Genomic DNA, 22,909 nt, shown 5'->3' on the forward strand with positions numbered 1-22,909 from the left:
AGGGGTGACTGGACTTCCATTTTATTATCCTAAGCAGAATGAGCCCACAGACATCAATGAATTTGGGAGGATGCAATTCTGTTTAGGATGGCACTGTCCAGTATGGCCGTACTCCTGTTTTATTCTGCTGCTAGACTTAACACAGGCTATCCGTCAGGTAGGTAGCCATGTTGGTCTGTAGTAGAACAGCAGGATTTGAGTCCAGTGGCACCTTAGAGACCAACAAGATGTTGGTGTATCAGCTTTCAAGAGTTAAAGCTCCCTTCTTCAGACTCAACAATTGTGAATTCTCATGCAGATTTTGCCCTCCAGAGTTCTCACTTTTAAGAACTACCCTAAACAGATCTAATCAGAAACCTATTCAAATGTATTGGATGGGGCTTACTTCCAAGATGGCACTGGTTGCAACCTTTTGGTTGTAGCTAAGAACTTGCTAGCTTTACATTGGAAATCAAAGACGGTTCCCACAGCAGAAAAATGGTTAGAAAAAATATGGAACCACTATATACAAGAAAAAATACATGACGAATTATACCAGAATGAACACTATTTGAAAGAAACTGATTTTATTGCAAAATGGTTACCATTCATTGAATTCATTTCCAATACAAATCACTCTCCATCTAAGCATTTACTTTTTGTTACTCAGATTTGAAGCAACGACTATCAAATAATTGAAAAAAAAATGCTAGTTGTCTTTGTTTTAACTATATTGGCATGACATTTATTGTATATAGTTCACTAAGACTTTGTTGTTGTTCTATTTTACTTCTGTACATTGTTTTTGTTTGTTTGTTTGGTTTTAAAAAAATAAATTAAAAAAAAAAGATGGCACTGGTTTATCTCCTTAGCGGGTGTGTTTGAAGGGGAAAAGTTTCAGATGGGTAGTCGTACTGGTCTGTAGTAGAAGAGCAAGATTCGGGTCCAGTAGCACCTTAAAGACCAACTAGATTTCCAGGGTAAGAGCTTTGGAGAGTCAAAGCTCACTTCCTTTGACTCTCAAAAGTTCGTACCCTGGACATCTAGTTGGTCTTTAAGGTGCTACTGAACCCAAACTTTGAAGGGAGATTGAAAACCCCAGAATACAATCCTCATAAGGACCAACCAGATAATTAGAAAATGTGCAGGCTTTCAAGTTTTCATTTCCTGGTAAATGCTGCAGATCAGAGGATATTAAAAGGGATAACTAGAGGGACTAGTTTAAAATCTGGCTAGCCTATCTGCTTCTGCTTTGTGCTCAGATGATAAATGCCAAGCTGACCCTGAACTCCCAGATTGATTAATTTTTTTTAATGAGGAAGAGGTCACAAAGTCATGACATTCTAGACAGAAAATACCAATTACACCCAACCGGGGCACTTCCTTACTGCCTTGCAAGAAATTTAAAGTCTTTATTTTCTCAGGAAGGAGCTAAGAAACCCCTTAACTTGGGAGACAATTTTAAGATGTGACACGAGGGAGAGAGAGTGCAATCTGTAAGAAGGCTTTCGTGGAAGTAAACCCTATCGAAGTGACTGGAATAAGGTTCTGAGTGGACCTGCTTAGGAGTCCTCTGAGAGAATGACCGTTTAACGGCTCTCCATGGCGGTTCTTCTGAGGAGGGATGTGGAGCGAGGCGACGGATTATTTCCCGCCGGGAGAGGCAGGCAGGGAGGCTGGGAGGAGGCGGTGGCTGGCGGCGGGGAGAGGCGGCGGCGCTGCTCCCGCCAAACTGCTTGGGCCCTTTTCCTTCCCGCTCTTCCTGACAGGCCGGGCTCCCCGGCGCGTCCTCCGGCGGCAGGGGGCGGCGCTGGGCCGGGCCAGGCTCGGCTAGGCTGGGCCGGGCAGGCTCCTTTCTCTCCCCCCCTCGCCCCGCTCCTCCTCACTGCGCTTCAGAACATGGCGGCGATAACGGTGGCCAGGGAGTGAGGGAAGCTTCGGCGGCCGCAGGTGAGCGGGAAGAAGCGGGCGGGAAGGAGGCAGGAGGCGGCGGCGGGTCCCTCTCGGGCCGACAGCCGGGTAGGCCGGCGCCGGCAGGAGGGGCGAGAGAGCCGGGCGACGGCCTGGGTCCGCCGGGCTGCTTCCCAGCACAGCCGGCCAGCGCAGGCCCGGCCCTCGGGGGGCAGCCCTGGCGGAGTGACAGGGACCGGCCCGCGCTTCCTCCTGGCAGCCCTTGCCTGGGGCGGTAGTGGTGGGGCCTGAGACTGTCATTGTGTAGCGGGTGCCCCGTTGCCATTAGGGTGGCCTTACCCATCTCCTGTGCTCATACACACTCTATTATCATCATTATCATCATCATCATCATTAATTGGCCTCTTCTCTTTGCCCTCTTCCTCCTCCTCCTCGCCCAGAGGCCTTCTCTGGAGCATCCTCTTGCATGACATCCATCAGGATTCCTGGCTGGATCCTACAGTGAAATCTTATTCAGGGTGGCTTCAGGCAGTTGGATTTGAAATCCGTGGGTAACTTAAAGAACAAGAGAGCAATCCTAAGCAGGTCTGCTCTGGAGTAAGTCCCATGTTATTCAGTGGGGCTTGCTTCCAGGAAAGGGTCTATAGCACTGCAGGCTAAGGATGCTACAGTGCACTCTTATTCAGGGTGCAATTATGGGTTTGACTGGGCAATAGGGTGAAACAGAAATCTGGGGTAACTTAAAGGCCAAGAGAGCAATCTTAAGCAGGTCTAATCAGAAGTAAGTCCCGTGTTATTCAGTGGGGCTTACTTCCAGGAGAGTGTCTTTAAGATTGCGGGTCAAGGAAATTGATTGCAGCATAAGCTTTTGCCAGTGGGAGCTCGGCTTCATCTTGACTCACACAAGCATGTGCTGGAAAGGAATATGCTTTTGTTAGTCTTTAGGGTGCCTCCAGGGGTGCCTTACAAGGCAGTGTGGTGTAGTGGTTAGGGTGCTGGACTAGGATCTGGCAGACCCAGGTTCAAATCTCCACTCCGGCCATGAAAACTTGCTTGATGACCTTAGACCTGTCACTCTCTCTCAGCCTAATCTACCTAACAGAATTGTTGTGAGGATAAAACGGAGAAGGGAAGAATATTGTAAACCACATTGGGTCCCTACTGGGAAGAGAAATGGAGTATAAATGAAATTAATAAATCTCTTATTTATTTATTTTTTCTGTCTGATGAAGTGAACTATGACTTACAAAAGCTTATGTTGGAACAAATTCTGGACTCTTATTTTATTTCTGATTGACACAGATGCCTATTTGGAATAATCATAATGGTGGGCATAGGACTGTACTGCTGATCCAGCATCCACTTTCCGATGTCAGTGTTCCTTGGAAGCCCACCAGCTGGGTATGAAGACCCCTATTTCCCGCCCCCCTTCTGTTTACTCCCTAGTAGCCACCTGCTCTTTCCCTTCAGTAACTAGTGTTTGAGGTATACTGTCATGGCTCATAGCTATAAATATATACAATATAAATACTTAAAAATATTTTAAATACATGAAAAATATATTATATGCTTGTTCAGTGTTGTGAGATTCCTGTGTATTATGCTGGGGCATGGGGAAGTCATACGAAGTTACTTTGCAAGAGAGTCCTGTAAAATACAGTAAGTTTAGAAGTGGGATCCATTGCAAAGAGTTTGAAAACCAACCTCTGTTCTAAGTTAGGTAAGACTGTGGCCACCCCCAGATCTGGTGGCAGTGAATTCTGTCAGTTAGCAATGCATGGCATGGCATATTTATTATGTGTTGTTATGTATATCCCATCTGTTTTTTATGGAGTTCAAGGGAAAAGCATAGGTCCCATCCAGGCACATAACTGTTTAGTTTCAGCAAACTTGCTATATCACCTGCCTCAGGTCTCACCTGAATCTACTGTCTGTCAGTTTCATTGGGTGCCCCTGAATTCTAGAGTAATAAGGAAAAAACTAGTTTCAAAAAGTTGTCTCTACTTACTTTCTCCACATTGTGCATAAACTTATAAACCTCTGATCTGTGTCTCTCCTCATCCCCTCTGTTTTCGCCCCCACCCCCAGCAAAAATATTCAAATGCTTTTGGCTTTCCTAATAGAAAAGATGCTCCAGTTTATACTTTTAGGGTTCATCACCTGTGCCCCTCCTGCCCTTCTCCACCTGGCTTCAGGCATTGCTGTCTGAAAAAGAACTCTCCCTAAGAATTCTGGCTATACAGTAGAGTAGACCAGCAACTGTCAAAAGTGTACATTTCAAGCTTATTCCTCCCCTCCCCCCATTCCTACAGCTTGTCTTTATAACATGTTTTATATTAGTGTTCATCAGATTTATCTGTTATGTTACATTATAACTTCTTATATTGGTCTGCATTTTTGAAATGACTGAGACTGTAGGAAATTGATATGGTGGCATGTGGATGCAAGCTGGTTTGCATCTTTTTTTCTTTCAAAAACTTTTTTTTATTAGAAAAGCAGCGCCTTCAATTTTTTTTCTTAACTGAAGTTCTGATGATCCTACCAGTTGTTCCTCAGCATCTGACACCCCCACCCCGATCACAAACCTGTTGTCCAGAGGCACGTTCCACTGAAACCAGTGAGGATTAATTCTGTATCTTGTGTCTAGTAGCAGGATATTTTGAAGGATCTAGGAAACAGCATGTCATTTATTGTGTTACACTATAAGCGGGATATGATTATTACAAGCTGAGGGCATAACAAGGAATCATGCCTCAGGAGGGGGACAATTTTGGACTTTCCCCCCTGCCGGATTCTCTTAGCCCTCAGGGGCTTCTGCAGAGTGACTTCTGCCCACACACCTTTTTTCTACATTCTGTTCTTTCTGCTCTTCATTGGGCCAATTTTTGTTTTGTTTTTGGTAAATTTACAAAGTCTTTTTTTGCGTACCTAGGTAGTTCTTTGAGCATGTCAAGATGCCTTTCTTTGTCAGTACATGACCCCCTGTGCCATAGGGGGTCCACATAGGGGCCAGTCAGTTTACTATTAGATGCAGGAATGTTATCAGGTCTCTTGTGTTTGCATGTACAGTATTGTGTTAGTTGTCAACAGATGCGTACTTGCGTGTTACCTCATACTTTTGAAAACCTCTTTTGCAAGCCAACACAAGGTGTAGTTAGATTTTAGGTGTTTGATTTCTCTTCCCAGTGCTTCATAAATTTATGTTTAAAATAAAAGGCATCCCCTCCCCAAATGTGAGAGTCTCATGGATAAAATGCACCGTTTCCTTTTGGGGAATAGGTTAAAGTCTAGTTTCTGAGTGCTGTTGAACCAAGTATACTGCAGACTGTGGTAGGCTAGCTTACCTTGATGTCTGTTTGCATTTTGACACCTGTTCGCTGTTTCTTTGGTATTTCAGCAAAAATACTCCAGAATCTTGTCTTGCTTATCAGGAGTTAACAATTTTGACCCCTTCACTAAAAGATGATTCCTTCAGCATTTATTGGAGAAGATTGGAGAGAACCAGCCATCTGAATGCAGCCATTGGATGGTACTGGCGTAAAAGCGTTGGCTTCATTTTAGTCATTGTTGTAACACATTTGCAAGCTTGGCAATTTATAATATACAAAAAGAGAGGTCCCTGCACCCAGGAGCTGACAATCTAAAATTTTGTACAGGATGGAAGGCGAAACAGAGAGAAACAGAAGTGAATGTAAATGGAAGGAATGTGTTATACCCATAGTAGTTTTGTTTACTTAGTTTCAAAGGGATTGTGCTTTCTGGTATTAATGTGCTCAACTATGCAATGTTGTTTTCATTGCACCGTAGATGCATGCACATACCTAGAGAGAGAGAGAGTAGCCAGTGACCTATGTAAGTAAGACTGCATCATGTGTTTCCAACAAGACAAGGCAGAAATGTTGTCTATCTTATGAAGCTCATGGGCAAACTGTATGTTACTGGAGGATCATTGCATGCATTTCTTTTCTTTTTTTAAATGAAAAGCAGCCTTGAGAGGCTGTGATTTGGAGTGGAGGAGAAGCATGGAACAAGGGAGTGCTTAAACCGTTTCTAGTGGCTCTTTTTTCCAGCTTAGAATGACTGTCTCCACAGCGCCCCACTGCTCATCCGCCCTTCTAAATGTGGATTTACAAGGGTGAATACCTATGTGGAACCCTACTGAGGAGGAACAATGATTCCTCTAGCCTTACTTGGCATAGTTAGTACAGGAAGAAACAATTAAGAGAAACCAGTTGAGTTACAGCAGTAGGGAAAGCATCCTTATGTGTGGGGGGAGTTCAACTGTAGGACAGTCTGCCTCATAAGGGAGAAGAATAGCCATCCTTAGAGATTTCAGAGGAAAGCTTTGGTTTTTATCTGTGGTTTACTTTCTTTAAAAAGAAATCAATGTTTGGGTTCAAACGTTCCTGGAAGAATACACCCTCTGATGTGGAAACTCCTTTATCTTTTAGTGCCAGATATTTGGAAGCTGACTTTTTCTTGTTACTTATGATAAGATAAGAAGTAGCTTCCTTTTCTTCAGGGGTGCCTGCTTTCTAAATGGTGTTGCCTGTGTGCTATGAGTAAGATGTAGCATTGAACCAAAGTTGAGCTTGAGATGACCTCATGGATCCATGCCAACACCATTTCTGATAACATTAATGGCAGGGCTTTTTTTCTGTGAAAAGAGGTGGTGGAACTCTCAAAAGGAAAAAGAGAGAAACACACAGGATTCCAAAACATGGGGAGAGAGCACACACGGTAAGGAGGGGGCGGATGGCGTGCTGGGTCACACTAGATGCCTCCCCCCTTCACTCTGTTGGGGGGCATATAAAGAGGCAGCCTCATGGCTCCGATGAGGTTTCAGATCCACACCCCACCCTACCTTCAAGGCACTCTCCCCCTCCTTGTCTGGGCCAGGGTGGCATGGGGCAGGAGGCCATCCGGCAGCTGTCACTCGCCCACTCTGCAGCCTTCGCGGCCAGATGCCAAGGCAGTGAGCCATGGCCCAGCAGGGGGGCCACGCACGCCTGCCGTGCAGCCCTCCCGGGCAGTGTGAAGGTGAGCAGCAGGCCAGGCGCAGTGGCGGGCCATGGCGCAGCTGGGTTGTGTGTGTCCTCCAGCAGCCCTCCCAAACAGTGCGGGACAGGAGGCCGGCCAGGTGCCACAGCTGTCAGCTGTAGATCACGGGCAGCGTGGGGCGGGAGGTTGGCCTGGCGCCACAACTGTGAGCCATGGATTAGCTGGCCCGGGCGCCTGGCAGTGCTGCCTTTTTGCCAGGCCCCCAACAGTGGGCTACGGGTGAACCCGGACCATGCACGCCTGCCCCACAGGCAGCGAGGGAGGAGAGGCCAGCCAGGTGCAGCGAGGCCACGCGTGATCACTCTGCAGCTGCGAGCCATGGCTCAGCCAGTGAGCAGAAGAGAGCTGGCCCAGAGTGGAGGGGCTGCGCATAATTGCTCCATGGCTCTTCAGGCTGGGTCCTGCAGCAGCAAGCCACAGCCCAGCTGGAACCACGCACGCACGCCCCTGGGGTATGATGCAATAGAATTCCCCAGCCCTTTCCAAAACGGCCATTTCCTCCAGGGGAATTGATCTGTGTCTGGAGATCGGGGGTGGGGCCTCCGGACACGTGAATATTTTAAAGAGGTGCCAGAACGCCATTCCACAGTGTTCTGGCAAAAAAAAGCCCTGATGATGATAATATGAAAATTGCAAAGGGGCGGCTGTGTTAGCCTGTTGTAGCAAAATAAAACAAAAGTCCAGTAGCACTGCAAAGATTACTAACAAATGTTAGTCTTTAAGGTGCCACTGGACTTCGGTTTTAATAAGATGGCTGTTGCTACTTGCAGGGCAAAGTCCGTAAAACTTCTTGCTAGTCTGCCTGTCCCTAGCTTCGCAAAACAGAAGTCCAGTGACTCCTCAGGGATGTAACAACATTTATTACAGCATGCACTTTCATGAGTCAAGGCTTGCTTTCCTCAAATGCAATGAAAAGAAAATCATTTGTTCTTAGCTTTACCATTTGTGATGCCTGGAGCGCCTCGAAGAAAAAAAAGCTGGCTTTTGTGATTACTAAAGCTTTCCTGCGTGGTTGAGACTCTTGCTAGTTGCCAGGCCATATTTTGACCTGCTCTAACCTGGATGGCCCAGGCTAGGCTGATCTTAAAATCTTAGAACCGGGTTGACCCTGGTTAGTAATTTGATGGGAGACCAAGGAAGACTAGGGAAGCTATGCAAAGGCAGGCAGTGGCAACCACCTGAGAACATCTCTTGCCTTGAAAACCCTACGGGGTTGCCATAAGTAGGCTGCAATTTGACGGCACTTTTTAAAAAATTAACATAGAGGAGAGATTAGTTCAGATTTCTCCTCCACTTTAATGTTTAAAGAAGCTAGAAGGGGAATTCCTTTAACTTGGAGGATATGTACATAAGACAGTGTCTTCTCCATGGTCGCTTCCTTTTCCACCTTTGGGCCACAGCCTGCCCCCTTTCGCAAGTGTTGCACCTGTGCCTGCACTACCCTATGCTACCGCTATGTACCAGTAACACAAGGGCAGGGCGTATGCTGAACTCATCGTGCGTTTGCGTGGTGTGCTCACACACAGGCACACACAAAATGTGATTTTCCCACGCGCCTCAGCCATCCTTCAAGTATGTAGCACATCCCTTCTGTCACAAGTAGGCTGCTTCGTTTGCTTCGTTGCTTCGTTTTCCTGCCAGCATGTGAGACACCTTGCTTAAAAATAGAGGAAGGGGTATTTCCCCCCTTTGAAAATGGCAGATCCATTTTCATAGAATCACTTGCTAAAGCCACCAGAGAAGATGGCTGTCAGACATTCTTTCTTGCAATCTTCCGTAATTGAGAGCACTTCCAGGCTCTTTTTATCTTAATATGAGAGTTAAACTTGTGCAGAAGTGGTAATTCCAAGTGCTGAATTCTATCTTCCAGTATAGTCGTGGGCCGTGCAGGGAGGGGGGTGCCACAAGTCAAGTCCAAAACATGTGAAGAGTTTCACTCTAACATGTGCTCCAACTTCCTGCGCCTTGGAGGTTTGTTTTGTTTCTAGCCAAGTGAGACAAGAGAAAGCAGCAAGTAACCACAGTGCTGGAGGAAGCCTGCAGGGGTGTGCCTTGGCCTGGATTTTAAAGCCCCTTCTGCACTGAATGTCTTCAGAGCTACTTGGGGAACCAACTAGCCACCTATCTCTAGAAAGAAAATCTAAAAGAGAGGCTAAAATATGTTGTTAAAAGCAGAATGCTCATTGAATTCTCTGACCATCAACCACCTTTTTATCCTGTATTGTAGAAATATAGGAGATGATTCCTTTGAGACAGTGGCCGCTATCAGGGTTGGTATAAATTAATGAACGACCTTGTTGAGTTGCCTAATGTTGGAGAATCAGCCTTTTAAGGGAGGGGGCTTCCTCCTTAGGTACTTCTGGCATGAAGTAAATGTAATTTCAGTGATTAGACAGAAAATCTCACAGCTTTCTTCTTTTAGAGTTCTATGTTATTTCCCTGTTCAATTAGGGAAGCATGGAGAAGGTGTTTTTCTTCATCCCAGATGAAGGCATTAGGACCTACTTAATAACATATTTGCACTTAAGGAGATGCAATATATTGTCTTTCAAAGCTGTAGCCTTTAAAGCTACAATCCTAAGTGTGCTTACATGAGAGTAATTTTTTTTCACATCACTGGAATTTGCTTTCCAGGAGAGATGGTTAGGATTGGACTGGAACTCTCCCATTTGTTTCCACAATGCCACTGAAAATGGTTAGCTATCCTGGTCACATTAGAAGACATCAGGTTAATTTAAATTCAGTTCATACACTGTCTCTGAGGCTGCTGCCTGCCCTTGGTTACTTCTTGTGCGTTCATCCAAAATGTTGGTTCCTCCAATAGTTTGCTTTCATGCCTGCAACAGTGTGAGCAATCCAGATTTTTTTTCCTTCCATAATTTGGAAACGCTGCTGTGATTTTGCAAGTATGTGTGGCTGTTACCTTCTTCTCCCATTCAGAAATACCGCCACGCTGCTCTGCTGTTGAAATAACTGACTCTGTGCCAGAAACTGCATGAGGCTCCGACTCCTTTATGATAACAGTATCTCGGGAGCCGTTCCAATTCATGAATTGCTGGAACAGTTTGCTGTTCTCCTGTTGAGCAAGTTAAGATCAGACATGGAGCAGGGCTTCCTCTGAATGTATTTTTGATGCCTAGTGTTTAGGAGACTCCACATAATGGAGGCGGGGCGGGGGGGGGGGGAAGGATTATAGAGGTGATTTTGTGCTAATTGCTGGTGCAGGAAACAAGTTGTCCTACTACTTGCTTGTTAATCCTGTGGATCTGTCCTACGCCTCTCACTGGTGGTCTTCGATGCGAAATTCTTTTCCTTCAGCTCTTAGAATGGCAAGGCGGGAAGAGATAAGCCAAGACTGTCCTCCTTTTTTCTTCTTCCCATTCACTTACTCTCAGTTCTAGGATTCCTTTTCCCTTCCTATCTTGGAATTAAGTCTCCTCTCTTTTACTCACTGTCAAGTACATTAGCTTGCCTTTCCCTTGACTCCAGGTTCTGGACTATTCAGCCAAGAGACTTTTCAACAGGCATGGAACACATGCTCTCTGTCTGCTGCTTCCTGGCACGCATGTTAGCTTAGTACCTTTCTTGGCTGCCTGCTAGGAATTCTTAACCCTCTTCTGCCCATCCAATATTCCCCCCACATTGTTTTGCAGTTTTAAGGGAATGCCAGTAGCTGGAAAGGAGAGTGACAACTCTGTGTTTGTGAGTGTTTAAAAAAACTAAACCACCCTCTTTGCTTTACACATGATTAGGGCAGGTGCATGAAGAAATGCAGAGGGCCGCCCCATCTCATCTAGCTTGGCCCTAAGGCAGTGGTGCCATGTGTGTTTGCTCAAGTGCCAATCCTGTTGAAATTGGCACGACCTTTCCAAAAAATTTTTAAAGGATTGAGCGTCTTGACGATGCCAGAGCTGGGAGGGTAGGGGAGCACGAAAATATTTTGTGCACTTTACGGCCTGGTTTCTATAACTTTGGTAGGTTTATTTTTCTTTTATCACATACTCCTTGGGTCAGTTTGCTTGTTGGTGACTGACCAAGTAGGGGGAAAAAACAGTTGGGCTTCCACCTACTAAAGCAGGCATGTGCTGTTCTTTGAATTTGTGCTCTCACTAACCTCAGCTGTAAATCTGAAGAAAATGGTGGTATATTAGAGAAAATAAGTTCAATGTTGGCAATAAAAAGCATAGAACTCTTAAAGTAAGCAGACTCTCAGTGCCCTCCTGAACACTATTTTTACTCCCTTCTTAAGCCGACTGACTTCAGTGTACATAGAAGGGTGTAACTCTGTTTAGGATTATACTGTGTTTGTCAATAGGTTGGCTCCGTAGTTGTTTCACAGGACAGTCGTTTTAGGTTTTAATCACGGAACCACAAGTCTAATTGAAAATCAAGACCATTTAGGTTCCATTTCTGTTGTTCATAAATTCAGAAAGGAAAACTTAAAAGCATTGTTGCTTTGTGAATTCCCAGAAACAAGAAAGCTCATTACGGTCGTGCAGTTTGATTTAAAAACCACCTGTTTTGTTTTTAGGAATCGCTTGCTTTTGAGGCACAAATTATGTTTTGTCAACATTTACAGCTGATATTTGATACTGAGTGTGTAACAAAAGGAAACTTTCCTGTGTGCTGTTTCCGTAACATTTTTTTTTTACCTTCTCTCAGGAATTTTGTATTTATCCCCCTTCCCCTTTTTTGTCCCTTTCTCCTTCAGTAAACCTGAGCCAATTCCAGGGTGAGGACCTGTAATCAGCAGTATAATGCGGAAGCCAAGCCCTCAGAAAGGTAAGCACTGCTATTCAGCTGTAAGGACCCTTTCATTAACTGGGATGTGTTGGTCAATCAGAATTTTGGAAAGGAGCTGTGGCAGAGCGCTGCTTTGTGTGCTAAGGGTTTCAGAGTCAATCCCCAGCATCTCAAATTAAGGATCTTGGGTAGGAAGCACTGGGAAAGCCCTTTCTCTTCCTGGAGAGCTACTTCCTGTCACATACTAAGCTGGACAGATAAGCGTCATGACTGTGTGTAAGGCAGCTCTTTATACGCTCAGTAAATGAGCATTAGTGGGGCCAGAGATGGGACCTTTTTTTTGAGATTGTACCCTACATTTAGATCTTGGTCTCCTTGCAAAGAAAGCCACCTCCAGTCTGAAGAGATGGATATGATTTGTCTTTAGTCCATTTGCTTTCCTCTTTTGTAATCAGTGAAGCCATATTTAAATGTTGTTTTCCTGATATGTGTGTGCGCTTAGGGCTATTTCAACCAAAATGGAATTTCATCCTGCAATGGGATGGACATCCTCCCACTTTTAGAGCCCTGTCTCCACATGACCGCAGACCAAGAGGGGTGTGTGTGCACAATCATCCCCCCCCCACCAGCCACTACAGAGGCCCTCTTAAAAAAGCGCATGGAAAACATTAAAGGGCTTTTGCCCCTTTCCCTACTTAATTGCACTGTGGAATTACAGTATAGTTTGGCGAGGAGAAGGAGGCTATGGGGGGCGAGTCTGGTGAAATGGCCATTGAGAATGTGCTTTTGTGCCGGAGAAAATGGAGGGAGCAAGTGGCAGGGGTAGCAGCAAGCACTACAGTGCAGATGCAGCCAGTGTTACGCCATAAAGCTCCTTGTACAAAGATATCAGTATATAAATGTATATGATAATGATGCAGTTACCTAGATTATGTTGTCTAGTAATAGGCAGTGTTTTGTCTGCCATCATTTACAGTCTGCTTTGCTGTGAACAAATGGAATTTTGGCAATTAATTATTTTTAAGGGGAGCCTCGCCTGCAGTTCTGTTAACCTGCAAGGCCAGCCGAAGGGAGCATGTGTAACCCTACGCTGCTGCTTTGGCACCATCTGCTTACACGCTCAGCACGGTACAAGCTGGTGTGATGCTAGCAGATGCACCCTTCCCTTTAATGAGGCATGAAACCAACCACCAGCCTACCTCATGGCACTTTCCTCTAGCGGCCATAATCTTTCATCCCACTGCAAGGCAACTGTGATTTCAGTCCCAGGAAATGCTCCATACAGTTTGCATTCAACACATATAAGCACGAATGGGCTGTCTGGGGATTCTAGGTTAAAGTGCATTTTTTTCATTACAGCTCTGTTTCCCCTCCTTTCAGTTCCCTCCCCCCGCCCAATCTTTGAAAATTTGACTAGCAATTTTCTACCCCAAAGCAGAGGGGGAGGGAATTTCAGTAAAGAAGATAGTATATCACTCTATATTTAAATCTTTTTTTGCAAGGGTTATTATAGGACATTTCTATGTTTTGATTGCTGTTCTTTCTCCCCATCACCACTTCGCTTTTTAATTTAAAAAGCACTTTTTAAATAGCTTTTTCCTCCTGCATCTCCATTTGTTCATCCTAGGGAGAGTTAGCCTCCCTCTAGAACCACTTGTCCTTTAACAGAAACGAGAGTAAATGGAGGAAAACAGAAGTCCGTGTGAGCCTGCTGAGAGGCAGTCGGAGAGCCTGATAATGAAGATGCTGGTTGATTAGTCAGCAGGGTGGTGGTCTGGCCTTGGCAGGCTGATTCCAGCTCTTGCCTTTGGAGCTTGTCCTCATTTACTTCATGGAGCAAGTCCTGCCGCTTACGAACTCCATCTGCCATATGCCCCCCAATCCGCACCTGGGCCTGTAAGGCAGCGGTTTTCCTGTCATTGCAGATGGGTTTTCTAGAAAGCAGCTGAAGATATACATATATATATATATATTAGCTGTAATTGACATAGATGCTTATTCACAGAGTTTCTGCAGGTTTCTTCTGTTTTGTTGCTTTTTAAATAGCTTTCTTTTTAAAAAGGGCTCTTGCTTTGAAAAGTTAATAATGACAGTTAATATTGCTTCTCCTGTAGAAAGCCAGGTAATTGGTTGCTAGAGGTAACTAGCATGTGAACACCATACTGTTCTGCTGGGGGGAGTATGTTTTGACATTGCTAATATGTCTTCTTCATCTTCTGTACTCAGAGGCACCGCTCCAAATTCTTATTTTTGTAAAGAGAAGGACCTTTTCTCCCCCCAATAGACAGCATCTAACTTCTGGCAGTCCTTAACTTTTGGCTGCTCTAGAATGTAGGATGCTTTCCGACCCACCCGCCCCCCAGCTAACATGGGGATTAGAAAGCTTATGCAAGACTCTCACTCCCCAAAACAATAACTTTTGACAAATCCTTATTTGAGCATAGGCTGCCCAAAGCTTATATTGTCTTACATGTCCGGGGTCTGAGCCCCAGCCCCCAGACTTGACAAGAGGGAACAGCAGGGGACAAAAGGGTGGCAGCAACCCCACCCCCCAAGCCGGCAACCAGGGCCAGAACCTACCTACTCCAGGGGGAAGGGGTAAAAGGCCAGAACCTCAGAGGGGTGGAGGGGGCAAGGAGAGACCAGCCAGTCCCACCTTCCAGGGGGAAGAAAGGGGGCTAAGCAGGCCAGAGGGAAAGGGCCACAGCAGGGGGAATGTGGGACCAGCAGCAGCAGCAGCAGCAGCAACCCAAGCAGAGCCCTTACCTGGCAGGGAGAGGAAGCAGCCTCTACAGCCCAGAGCCACACCATGGCTAGAAGACAGCAGCCTGGCTCAGGAGTTGCTAGAAGCCAAGCCTCTCCAGGGGGGGCTGCCACAGGCATTCTGGGGGAGGAGATGGGTAGCCCCGCCCAGCATTGCTGAGCTGGCAGCGCAGAAGCTGGTTAAGGCAGCACCTCATGAGCAAGGCCAGGCAAGCCCAATAGCACGGAGGCTGGCTGGGGCAGCTCCTCGTGAGCAAGGCCAGGCAAGCTCAATAGCACAGAGGCTGGCTGGGGCAGCTCCTAGTGTGCAAGGCCAAGGAGCCCTCAGCTGGGGATGGCTTGCACTCAACCCCACCCTACCAGCAAAGCAAAGGAGCCCAGGAGGGATTAGTGGTTGGAGGGAAACACCTGGAGGGACGCACAGCTGGGCCCGGTCAGGAGAAGGAACAAGCCTAGAAGGAGGGCGGGGCAGAGAGAGGAAACCCTATAAAGGGTGGCTGGGAAGAGCTCTGAGGTGGTGGGTGTGAGTGAGGAGTGATGATGTGGAGTGAGAGCAGTAGAATGCAAGGGTGGAGGCTTGGAGGAGAGTTCTGGAAGGAGGAGATGAAGGAGGACGCAGAGGGTAAGCAGGCCAGGTTGAGCAGGCCAGCGAGTGGACTGAGAGGGAGTCTGGGTGAGGTATACCGCCCCTCCTTCCACAGAGCAGGGTCCTGCAGAGTCCCTGGCCCCCCTGTGACGTCAGGAGCAGACCGCCCAGTGCCACGCCCAGCGGCAGCCGCGGCAAGCCCTGACATTACATACTTTCGCACACTTTGAAGAATGTCTGGAAGCTGAAAGGAAAAAGAAACTGGAGGAGTACAATGTAGTGTTAGAAGGCTTGGATCTGAGATAGATATGCATCTTAAATATTTCCATTCCAAGTTGGAGCTGGGAAGAGAGGAAGAACAAGGTTCACAATTTTTGCATGTGATTTTAATTTTTATTTTGAACTCTCTTCTCTCACCCATCCCCTTCACTTTCATTTCTATAAAATAAACAGAGTTTCTACCATGTAAATATCAGAAATTATTCTTAGAATCTCTTTTTTTCTTGTAACAAGAAAATTCAGCCCGTTTCTCTCTCCCGTTCCTACATTGCTTAGAGGAAAGGGGTGGATACAAGTAACTTGATTATGCTTGGATATCTCACATGTACAGCATGTATTGAAGAAACAAGGTTTGAAAATATGCAAGAAATCGGGGTTAAAAAAATCATTCAATATCTTACACTTGTCCCACGTTTTAATATTTCCTGTCTCTTTCTTTTTCCTATTTGGAAGCAGCATGAAATAGTATTATCATGTGTGTATCATTATTGCACTTCTGAATAAAGGTAGATTTCCCTGACTCTCCTGGAATGTCAAGAAGCAGGATTAAGAAGTCTTGTTTTGCAATTTGGCCCATGATCTTTTATGAGATGCTACACTGTGATCACAGACTGCTTAGTAAGGTTATATTGTCTGTAGTGGTGGCACAAGATAAATGCTGGCTCACTAGTGTTCTTAGATAAACTATTGGGGGGCAGCATAAGATTCCCCACCCCATGCCATCCAAGCAGCTTCTGTGTAAGTCCCCATAGACAGGCATTGTGGAGCTACGCAGATGGGGAGAGGAAAGCAGAATTAATCCTACAGGCATTGTCTATCACTTTTATTTGGTAAGATTGAGAGTTTCCTGGGGAACCTGTGTGGTAAGAAATTATGAAATGCACCATGGGGAAAAAGCTAAATTAAAGTGTGATCCTTTCTCCCTCAATTAGATCACATTGCCACAAGCAAAGTTATATGTTGATGCACTGGACGGATCATACATTGGCAACTTAAATGGTGTTCAGGGTGGGAGTTGGGATGGGGGGCAGGGGCTGTGCCTTTTCCATCACAGTGCTCCTAATTCTCAGCAGAGTCTTCCCTGGATTTTGCAGCTGATGGGACTCTGAGACATAAAGCGAAACAACAATTTCCTTCCCCCCTCCCCACACAGACACTAGTTACTGGCTGTCATGATGACTTTTTTGGAAAAGGGCAGATCTTCTGGTTTGACTTGGCCTCTAAAGCTCATTAAACCATACTCTCGATATTTTAATATATGAAGTTGGATTAGTTTTATTTTTTTAGCTTAATATGTTTCAATCAAAATGGAGGGAAGCTCCAGCTGCTTCCAGCATCATTTACTCTGTTGGCTGCAAGCAGGTAGAGTAATGAGTAGAGGGCAACAGGAGGTATAATGGCTTATTCATGAAGGGAAAGCTGTAGTAACTTGATTCCCCACTTACGGGTTTGTGTGGTGTTGTTGTTTGCCTTAGCAATAGACTGGAAAGATGGCAAAAAGCACAAGTACGGGCGCCTGTCAGAACCTCCCTCTCAGTATCAAGGTAAGAAACAAATCCGTCTTGTTTTTCCATTCTCATCCTTATTTGTAAATGGCAGTTCCTCTGCGCCTCCTAAGGGGAACAAAACAAGCCCAATGGTATCTTTTAATGGGCCCATTTAGGCATTGTTGGAATATGATGGTGATGATACCAAATTGGGAGGAGTGGCAAACACCCAAGAAGACAGAGTTAAAATTCTACAAGACCTGAATACTCTGGAGAAGTGGGCGGTTGTGAACAGGATGCAATTCAACATAAATAAGTGCACAGCATTACATCTGGGCCACAAAAATGTGAAGCACAAATACAGGATAGGGGGATACACTTCTGGGTAGTAGTATATGCGAAAGAGATCTTGGAGTAAGAGTGGACTGTAAACTAAATATGAGCAGTCAGTGTGATGCGGTAGCAAAAAAGGCAAACTCAGTCTTGAGTTGTATCAAAAGGGCCATTGCATCGAAATTGCAGGACATCATAGTCCCTCTATACTGCCCTTGTCAGGCCGCATCTGGAGTACTGTGTGCAGTTCTGGAGGCCTCACTTCAAAAAGGATGTGGACAAAACTGAGAGGGTGCAGGAGAGCGACAAGAATGATCAGGGATCTGGAGACTGAGCCCTACGAGGAAAGGCTTGGGGCTTTGGGAATGTTTAGTTTGGAGAAGAGGAGATTGAGGGGGGACATGATTGCTCTCCTTAAATATTTGAAAGGCTGTCATTTGGAGGAGGGCAAGGAGCTGTTCCAGTTGGCAGCAGAGGATAGGATTCGAAGCAACAGGCTTAAATTACATGCAGAAAGGTACCAGCTGGATATTAGGAAAAACTTTTCATGGTCATAGTAGTTCAAAGGTGGAATCAGCTGCCTAGGGAGGTGGTGAGCTCCCCTTCACTGGCAGTTTTCAAGAAGAGGCTGGATGAATATTTGTCAGGGATGCTTTAGGCTCATCCTGCGTTGGGCAGGGGGTTGGACTAGAAGGTCTGTATGGCCCCTTCCAACTCTGTGATTCTGTGATGTAAGCTGTTAGATGCTACAAAGCTTTTCCATTGAGCCAGCTCCTGACCTAAGTTGTTTTTGAATCGATGAGGAAAAAAAGAAAGTTTAGCAAAAGTCAGTTGGTAAGGCTTAAGACTTCTTTACCTCTCAGTCAAGCTGCACATTTCTAACATTCTGCAGAGGCAGCATGAAATAATCTGTGTGCATGCCTGCTGCTTAGGATTGCTAGCTGCTTGGAGGAAAAATTGTCCCTGTCCTTTAGTAGAGTCTTAATGGGGTGTTATTTACCAGGGGGTGTTATTTACTTCCAATGCCATGAAAAGCAGCAGCTGCCCATTTCCACATGTTAAAGGGACAAGACATTTTTCTCTAGACCTGTTGGCAACCCTATAGCTGCTCCATTTGGTGGGCCCTGATTGAAAACCTGAAAATGAATAGTCAAATGAGAGCTGTTAATGACTCTTTGCTTTTGCTGTCTTTAGTGTTCTCCTAAAGCCTGAGAGATAGAGGTCTCTTGCTATTTAAGGCATGCAGGAGCTAATAAAGGACAGGCCTGTAGGAGGTGAGATTTTCATTCTAATTACCCAGACATCTAATAGGGTGCTCTAAAGCATGTTTTCTTAAAAATAAGAGAAATAAGTATTGTCTTTATAGAGTATTTCTCACTGCCTCTCCAAAGCAGGCTGCCTGAGGTAGTTTATAACAATATAAAAACTATGGAACCATAAAATCAGATGTAAGTAACCAGCAACAATGAGAGAGAGAGAACAGCCTAGGCCATCAATAGTAGAAGTAAAAATGTCCACTATAAATCCAAATACCAATGTTTTGCTGAAGATTTTTGTGGGACTTAACTTCCCAGTGCCGTCCCATCCTAAGCAGAGTTAAACCCTTTTAAATACATTGAAGTCACTGGTCTTATTGTAAGTTTAGGTTAGTTTGTGTATAAGTTTGTATTTGTAATGTACAAGATATAGAAGAAGAAAGAAGTCAGTGGGCTTAGAAGGGTGTAACTCTGTTTAGGTTGATGGTGTTAGGGCCTGCCTTCCTGAGTGGTGGGTTTTTTAACTGGTTGCGTATTTTCCCCTCTGTATATGCATTGCCCAGCATTCTTTTGCTGTATGGCAGTTCCTCAGTAAAAGGAATAACTGAAATAAATAGCTACTTAGATGTTACTTCTTTTCTCTTTGGGGGGGAAAGAATAGGCTAAAGGTTGGAGCATCAAGCTTGGCTCTCAGCCTTAAGATTACTTGTCTTTTCCCCTGTCTGTTTCTTGTGTGCTGTAGCTTTCTGTTGCAAGCCAGAGATGATATCAGCTTCTATAGTGGTTTGCTCCACTAGCACTGTGTTGTGATGGTGGAGGGACATTCAGTGTGGTGGCAGCCAGTATAATCCCATGGATTTCATTAGGATTCTAACAGAAGGTGAATAGTTTTCCAGAGTTCTCAAAACTTCCGTTGAGCTCAGTCTTTTTTTCCCTCCATCTTTATATAGGTCACTTTGCCTGGGATAAATACTTGAAAGAGACATGTTCGATCCCAGCCCCTTCTCATTGCTTCAAGCAGGTAATGGGAACATTTTATATTTTTTAAAACAGTTGGGAGAAAGGGTCTGCTTTTAGTCAGGTCACGGACAAATATGGGAAAGACTCTTCCACATTTTTTTTCCTGAGGGACAGAGGTGCAAAAATTCTGTAATTTGGAAGCTGTGGAAACACCTCCAGACTCCACAGAAATTCAGAGCTCAAATACACGAGACACTTGTTATGTGGCAGGTTCCTGCAAGTTTACCTGGGAAGTGTAGTCGGGTCAGCAGCAGCAACAGCAAGGCCAGAAGGATGGGAGGGAAAGAGTCAGCAAGAGGAGCCAGAAGCTGACAGGCAGCTAGCAGTGGCAGAAGGAGCTGCTGAGGCTGCTGCCACTGCTGCACTAAACTCAACCATCCCTTCTCACAGAGGGATGGTTGAGTCTGTTAGAAGGGGTGGTTGAGTCTAGCAGTGGCAGCCAAAGCAGCGCCTTCTGCTGCTGTTAGCCACCTGTCAGCTTCAGGCTCCCCTTGCTAACTCTTTCCCTCCTGTCCTTCTGGCCCTGATGCTCTGCAAAAATCCACTCCACTCAGGTTTTCCTCTGGGGGGCGAAGGGGGGCATGTTAGAGCAGCAGCAGCAGCAGCAGCAGGGCCACAGACTAACACAGCTAACTTCTCTGCATCTATGAGGAGGGAAAGAGTCAGTGAAGAGAGCCCGAAGAGAGCCTTCTGCCACTGCTAGTCTCCTGTTAGCTTTGGGCTCGGCTCCCTTCAGGCTCCCCTCACTGACTCTTTCTTTTCCTCTCGTCCTCCTGGCCCTGCTGCTGCTCTGATATGCCCTCCGCACCCGAGTTCCTAGAGGAAAACCTGAGAGGAGCGGATTTTTGCAAAGCAGCATTGCAAGAAAGACGGGAAGGAAAGAGTTGGTGAGGGGAGCCCCAAAAGAGCTGAGCCTGAAGCTGACAGGCAGCTAGCAGTGGCAGAAGGAGCTGCTGAGGCTGCTGCCGCCACTGCTAAACTCAAACACCCCTTCCCCTCTCTGTGAGAAGGGGTGGTTGAGTCTAGCAGTGGCTGCAGCAGCCTCAGCAGCTCCTTCTGCCGCTGCTAGCCGCCTGTCAGCTTCAGGCTCCCCTCTCTGAATCTTTGTCCTTCTGGCCCTGCTGCTGCTGGCCCAACTACACTTCCCAGGTAAACTTGCAGGAACCTGCCACGTGTCCGGCGTCTTGTGTAGTTTAGCTCATTGGAAATTGAAATGTATATTGAAATGTATATAATCTTTCTTAACACGTGTAAACTTAACTTTACTGCTTAGTGTGGAAAGTATTGCATATAACTGGTTTGTGAAATTGTACCATTTGGTATTTTGTAAAGTATAAATCCCTTAGTCTTAGCCAACTGTTAATTACAGAGTTATCCAGCATTAGTTATGGAGCTGCAAAACGGTTCCACCCTGAAGTATGTCTTCCATTTTCCCAGTTTGGAAAGGGGGAGGAGCAGAAGAAAATTGTATTTTAGATGGGAAAATTTTCAAAGAACCTGTAATTTAAATTGTGCGGCAATAAATTTGGATATCCTTTAAACTTCTTAATAGTATATCACCTGATTGTGTGAACAGAGTTGCACACTTATTTGGCAGTGAGCCCTGCTGAAATTGTTGGGATTTGTTCTGAACACACATGCATAGGAGCAGACAGCAAGTGTCAGAGTAACCACAGAGAAAACTGGCCAACTTGAAACCCCCTATTTTATTTGTTTGTTTGCTTATACCCCGCCTTGGGGACCCAGAGTAGCATGCATCAGTCTCCTCTCCTCCACTGAATCCTCAGAGATAAAATGATTGGAGGGGTTAACTGTGCAATGGTAAGCATTTTTGAGAACAGTTAAAATTATGTTGGGGTCTGTATTTGCATCCCTTATTCTAGATTCTCTCCAATTGTCAGTTGGGACATCAAGCTCTGAAGACGCTGTTCTTAAGATAAAGAGAAGCAATTCAGGGAATGAAGGGGGTTGGGTAGGAAGGAAGATGTGAGGTTTGAGTACCGAGTCTTACTGAGATCTTACTTCTCTTCAGTCATATACCCCACCCACCAATGAATTCAAGATCAGCATGAAGCTAGAGGCCCAGGACCCCCGGAACACCACTTCAACTTGCATTGCCACCGTGGTGGGACTAACAGGTGCTCGTCTCCGATTGCGCCTGGATGGGAGCGACAATAAGAATGACTTTTGGCGTCTGGTGGATTCTGCGGAAATCCAGCCTATTGGGAACTGCGAAAAGGACGGAGGGATGCTGCAGCCCCCACTGGGTGAATAGAAACTTTTTATCTTCCAAGGAGCATGTTTATGTTGTGGTTTCAGTCCTGAGAGAGCTATTCCTTCTACTGTTCATGTTATCCAGAAAATTGCTTAGGAATGGTGGTGAATGCCAAGGAGGTGAGATCAAAGAATAAAGCACTACACAGAAGGGGAGGTACATGTGTGTGCCTGCTCATGCTCTTTGAAGGATATGGCGACCTTGGCCCAGATTATCCGTGAAAATAGATGCTTTTTCTTTGTAGACAGTGCCTTCGTTATGACCCCTTAACCCACTTTGGGAATGACTACTTCTTGCTTGACATATTTCCCCCCCTTCAGTAAGCACCGCCTTTTCTCCTTATCTGCTTTGGATGAATTATTTTTTGCACATTGCTGGTGGCTAAAAACAGCATCCCTGTTGACATGTGGGAAATTAAATCTTGCTGCGGTAATGCCCTCAGGTTTGAAACTATAATGAATATGAGACACACACACACCCCAGATGACTTGGTAGCTACAGGGGCCTTTTTCAAAAAATATCTAGCTTTACACACGTTTAACAAAGCCAGGTTTTTACATTAGAGAACTCGGACATGGTTACTGTGTAAAATCCATGTTGAGTTTAACATAGATGAGTCTGATCTACACCGCATAGGTAAGCCATGCCCTCCTTTTAGTACTATGTCCAGCCCACAAATACTTGGGCACAGCACAGATCTTCCATAAAAAGGGTCTTTTTAAAAAATAAAATCCATCTTTCTTTGTTAAAACTATGCATTATTTCCAGTGTTAATTCATTCAAACTTAGTTCCCAGCAATGCTTTTTCAACCTCTCTCCTAGAAGGTCAAGGAGAGGAATTCCTGCTTTTTCGACAAGAAAGACATTCCATTGGTGCTTTCCCAATCAGATTTTCCCATAGCCTTTAGTTTAACAAGCTAGACAAACTCTGGCTATAAACTGGGGTCTGCCAGTCACAGCTAGCCTTGATAGCCAGCAACTATTTGATTATCTCTTTTCCTGGAGCTCCCTTGGTCTTTCACTGTGTGCCATTCTTTGGAGAGTCTCAGACGCACTAAATAGATTTATGATCCCTGCAGGACTGTGTTTATGGAACCCTGGGTGTAAGAACCACTTTAAAATAATCATATTATTCCGAGAGTATAGTTTTAGAATCACTTTGTCACTTCTTGCCAATATCCTTTTTGACTTTGTTCCAATACCCTCCAGTAATTTT

At 45.3% G+C, this 22,909-nt stretch overlaps 1 protein-coding gene across 6 annotated transcripts in view; it reads left to right on the forward strand.

Annotated features, from left to right (window-relative positions):
* The first annotated feature begins 1,839 nt into the window (after positions 1-1,839).
* The window catches only part of SCMH1 (Scm polycomb group protein homolog 1), a 63,520-nt gene continuing 42,450 nt past the window's right edge, over positions 1,840-22,909 (forward strand). For 4 of the 6 annotated variants that reach the window (XM_054999144.1, XM_054999148.1, XM_054999146.1 and 1 more), the window contains exons 1-6: positions 1,840-1,929; positions 3,193-3,291; positions 11,663-11,733; positions 16,798-16,866; positions 19,349-19,419; positions 21,451-21,685. In XM_054999144.1, coding sequence (XP_054855119.1) covers positions 11,709-11,733; positions 16,798-16,866; positions 19,349-19,419; positions 21,451-21,685 — 400 coding nt within the window. In that variant the 5' untranslated portion in view covers positions 1,840-1,929; positions 3,193-3,291; positions 11,663-11,708. Of the gene's footprint in view, positions 1,930-3,192; positions 3,292-11,662; positions 11,734-16,797; positions 16,867-18,336; positions 18,417-19,348; positions 19,420-21,450; positions 21,686-22,909 lie in introns of those variants that run through there. The other 2 variants (XM_054999145.1, XM_054999147.1) reach the window with 2 other exon arrangements.

Source organism: Eublepharis macularius, chromosome 15 (genome assembly GCF_028583425.1).
Source record: "Eublepharis macularius isolate TG4126 chromosome 15, MPM_Emac_v1.0, whole genome shotgun sequence".
In the NCBI taxonomy this organism is placed as follows: domain Eukaryota; kingdom Metazoa; phylum Chordata; class Lepidosauria; order Squamata; family Eublepharidae; genus Eublepharis; species Eublepharis macularius.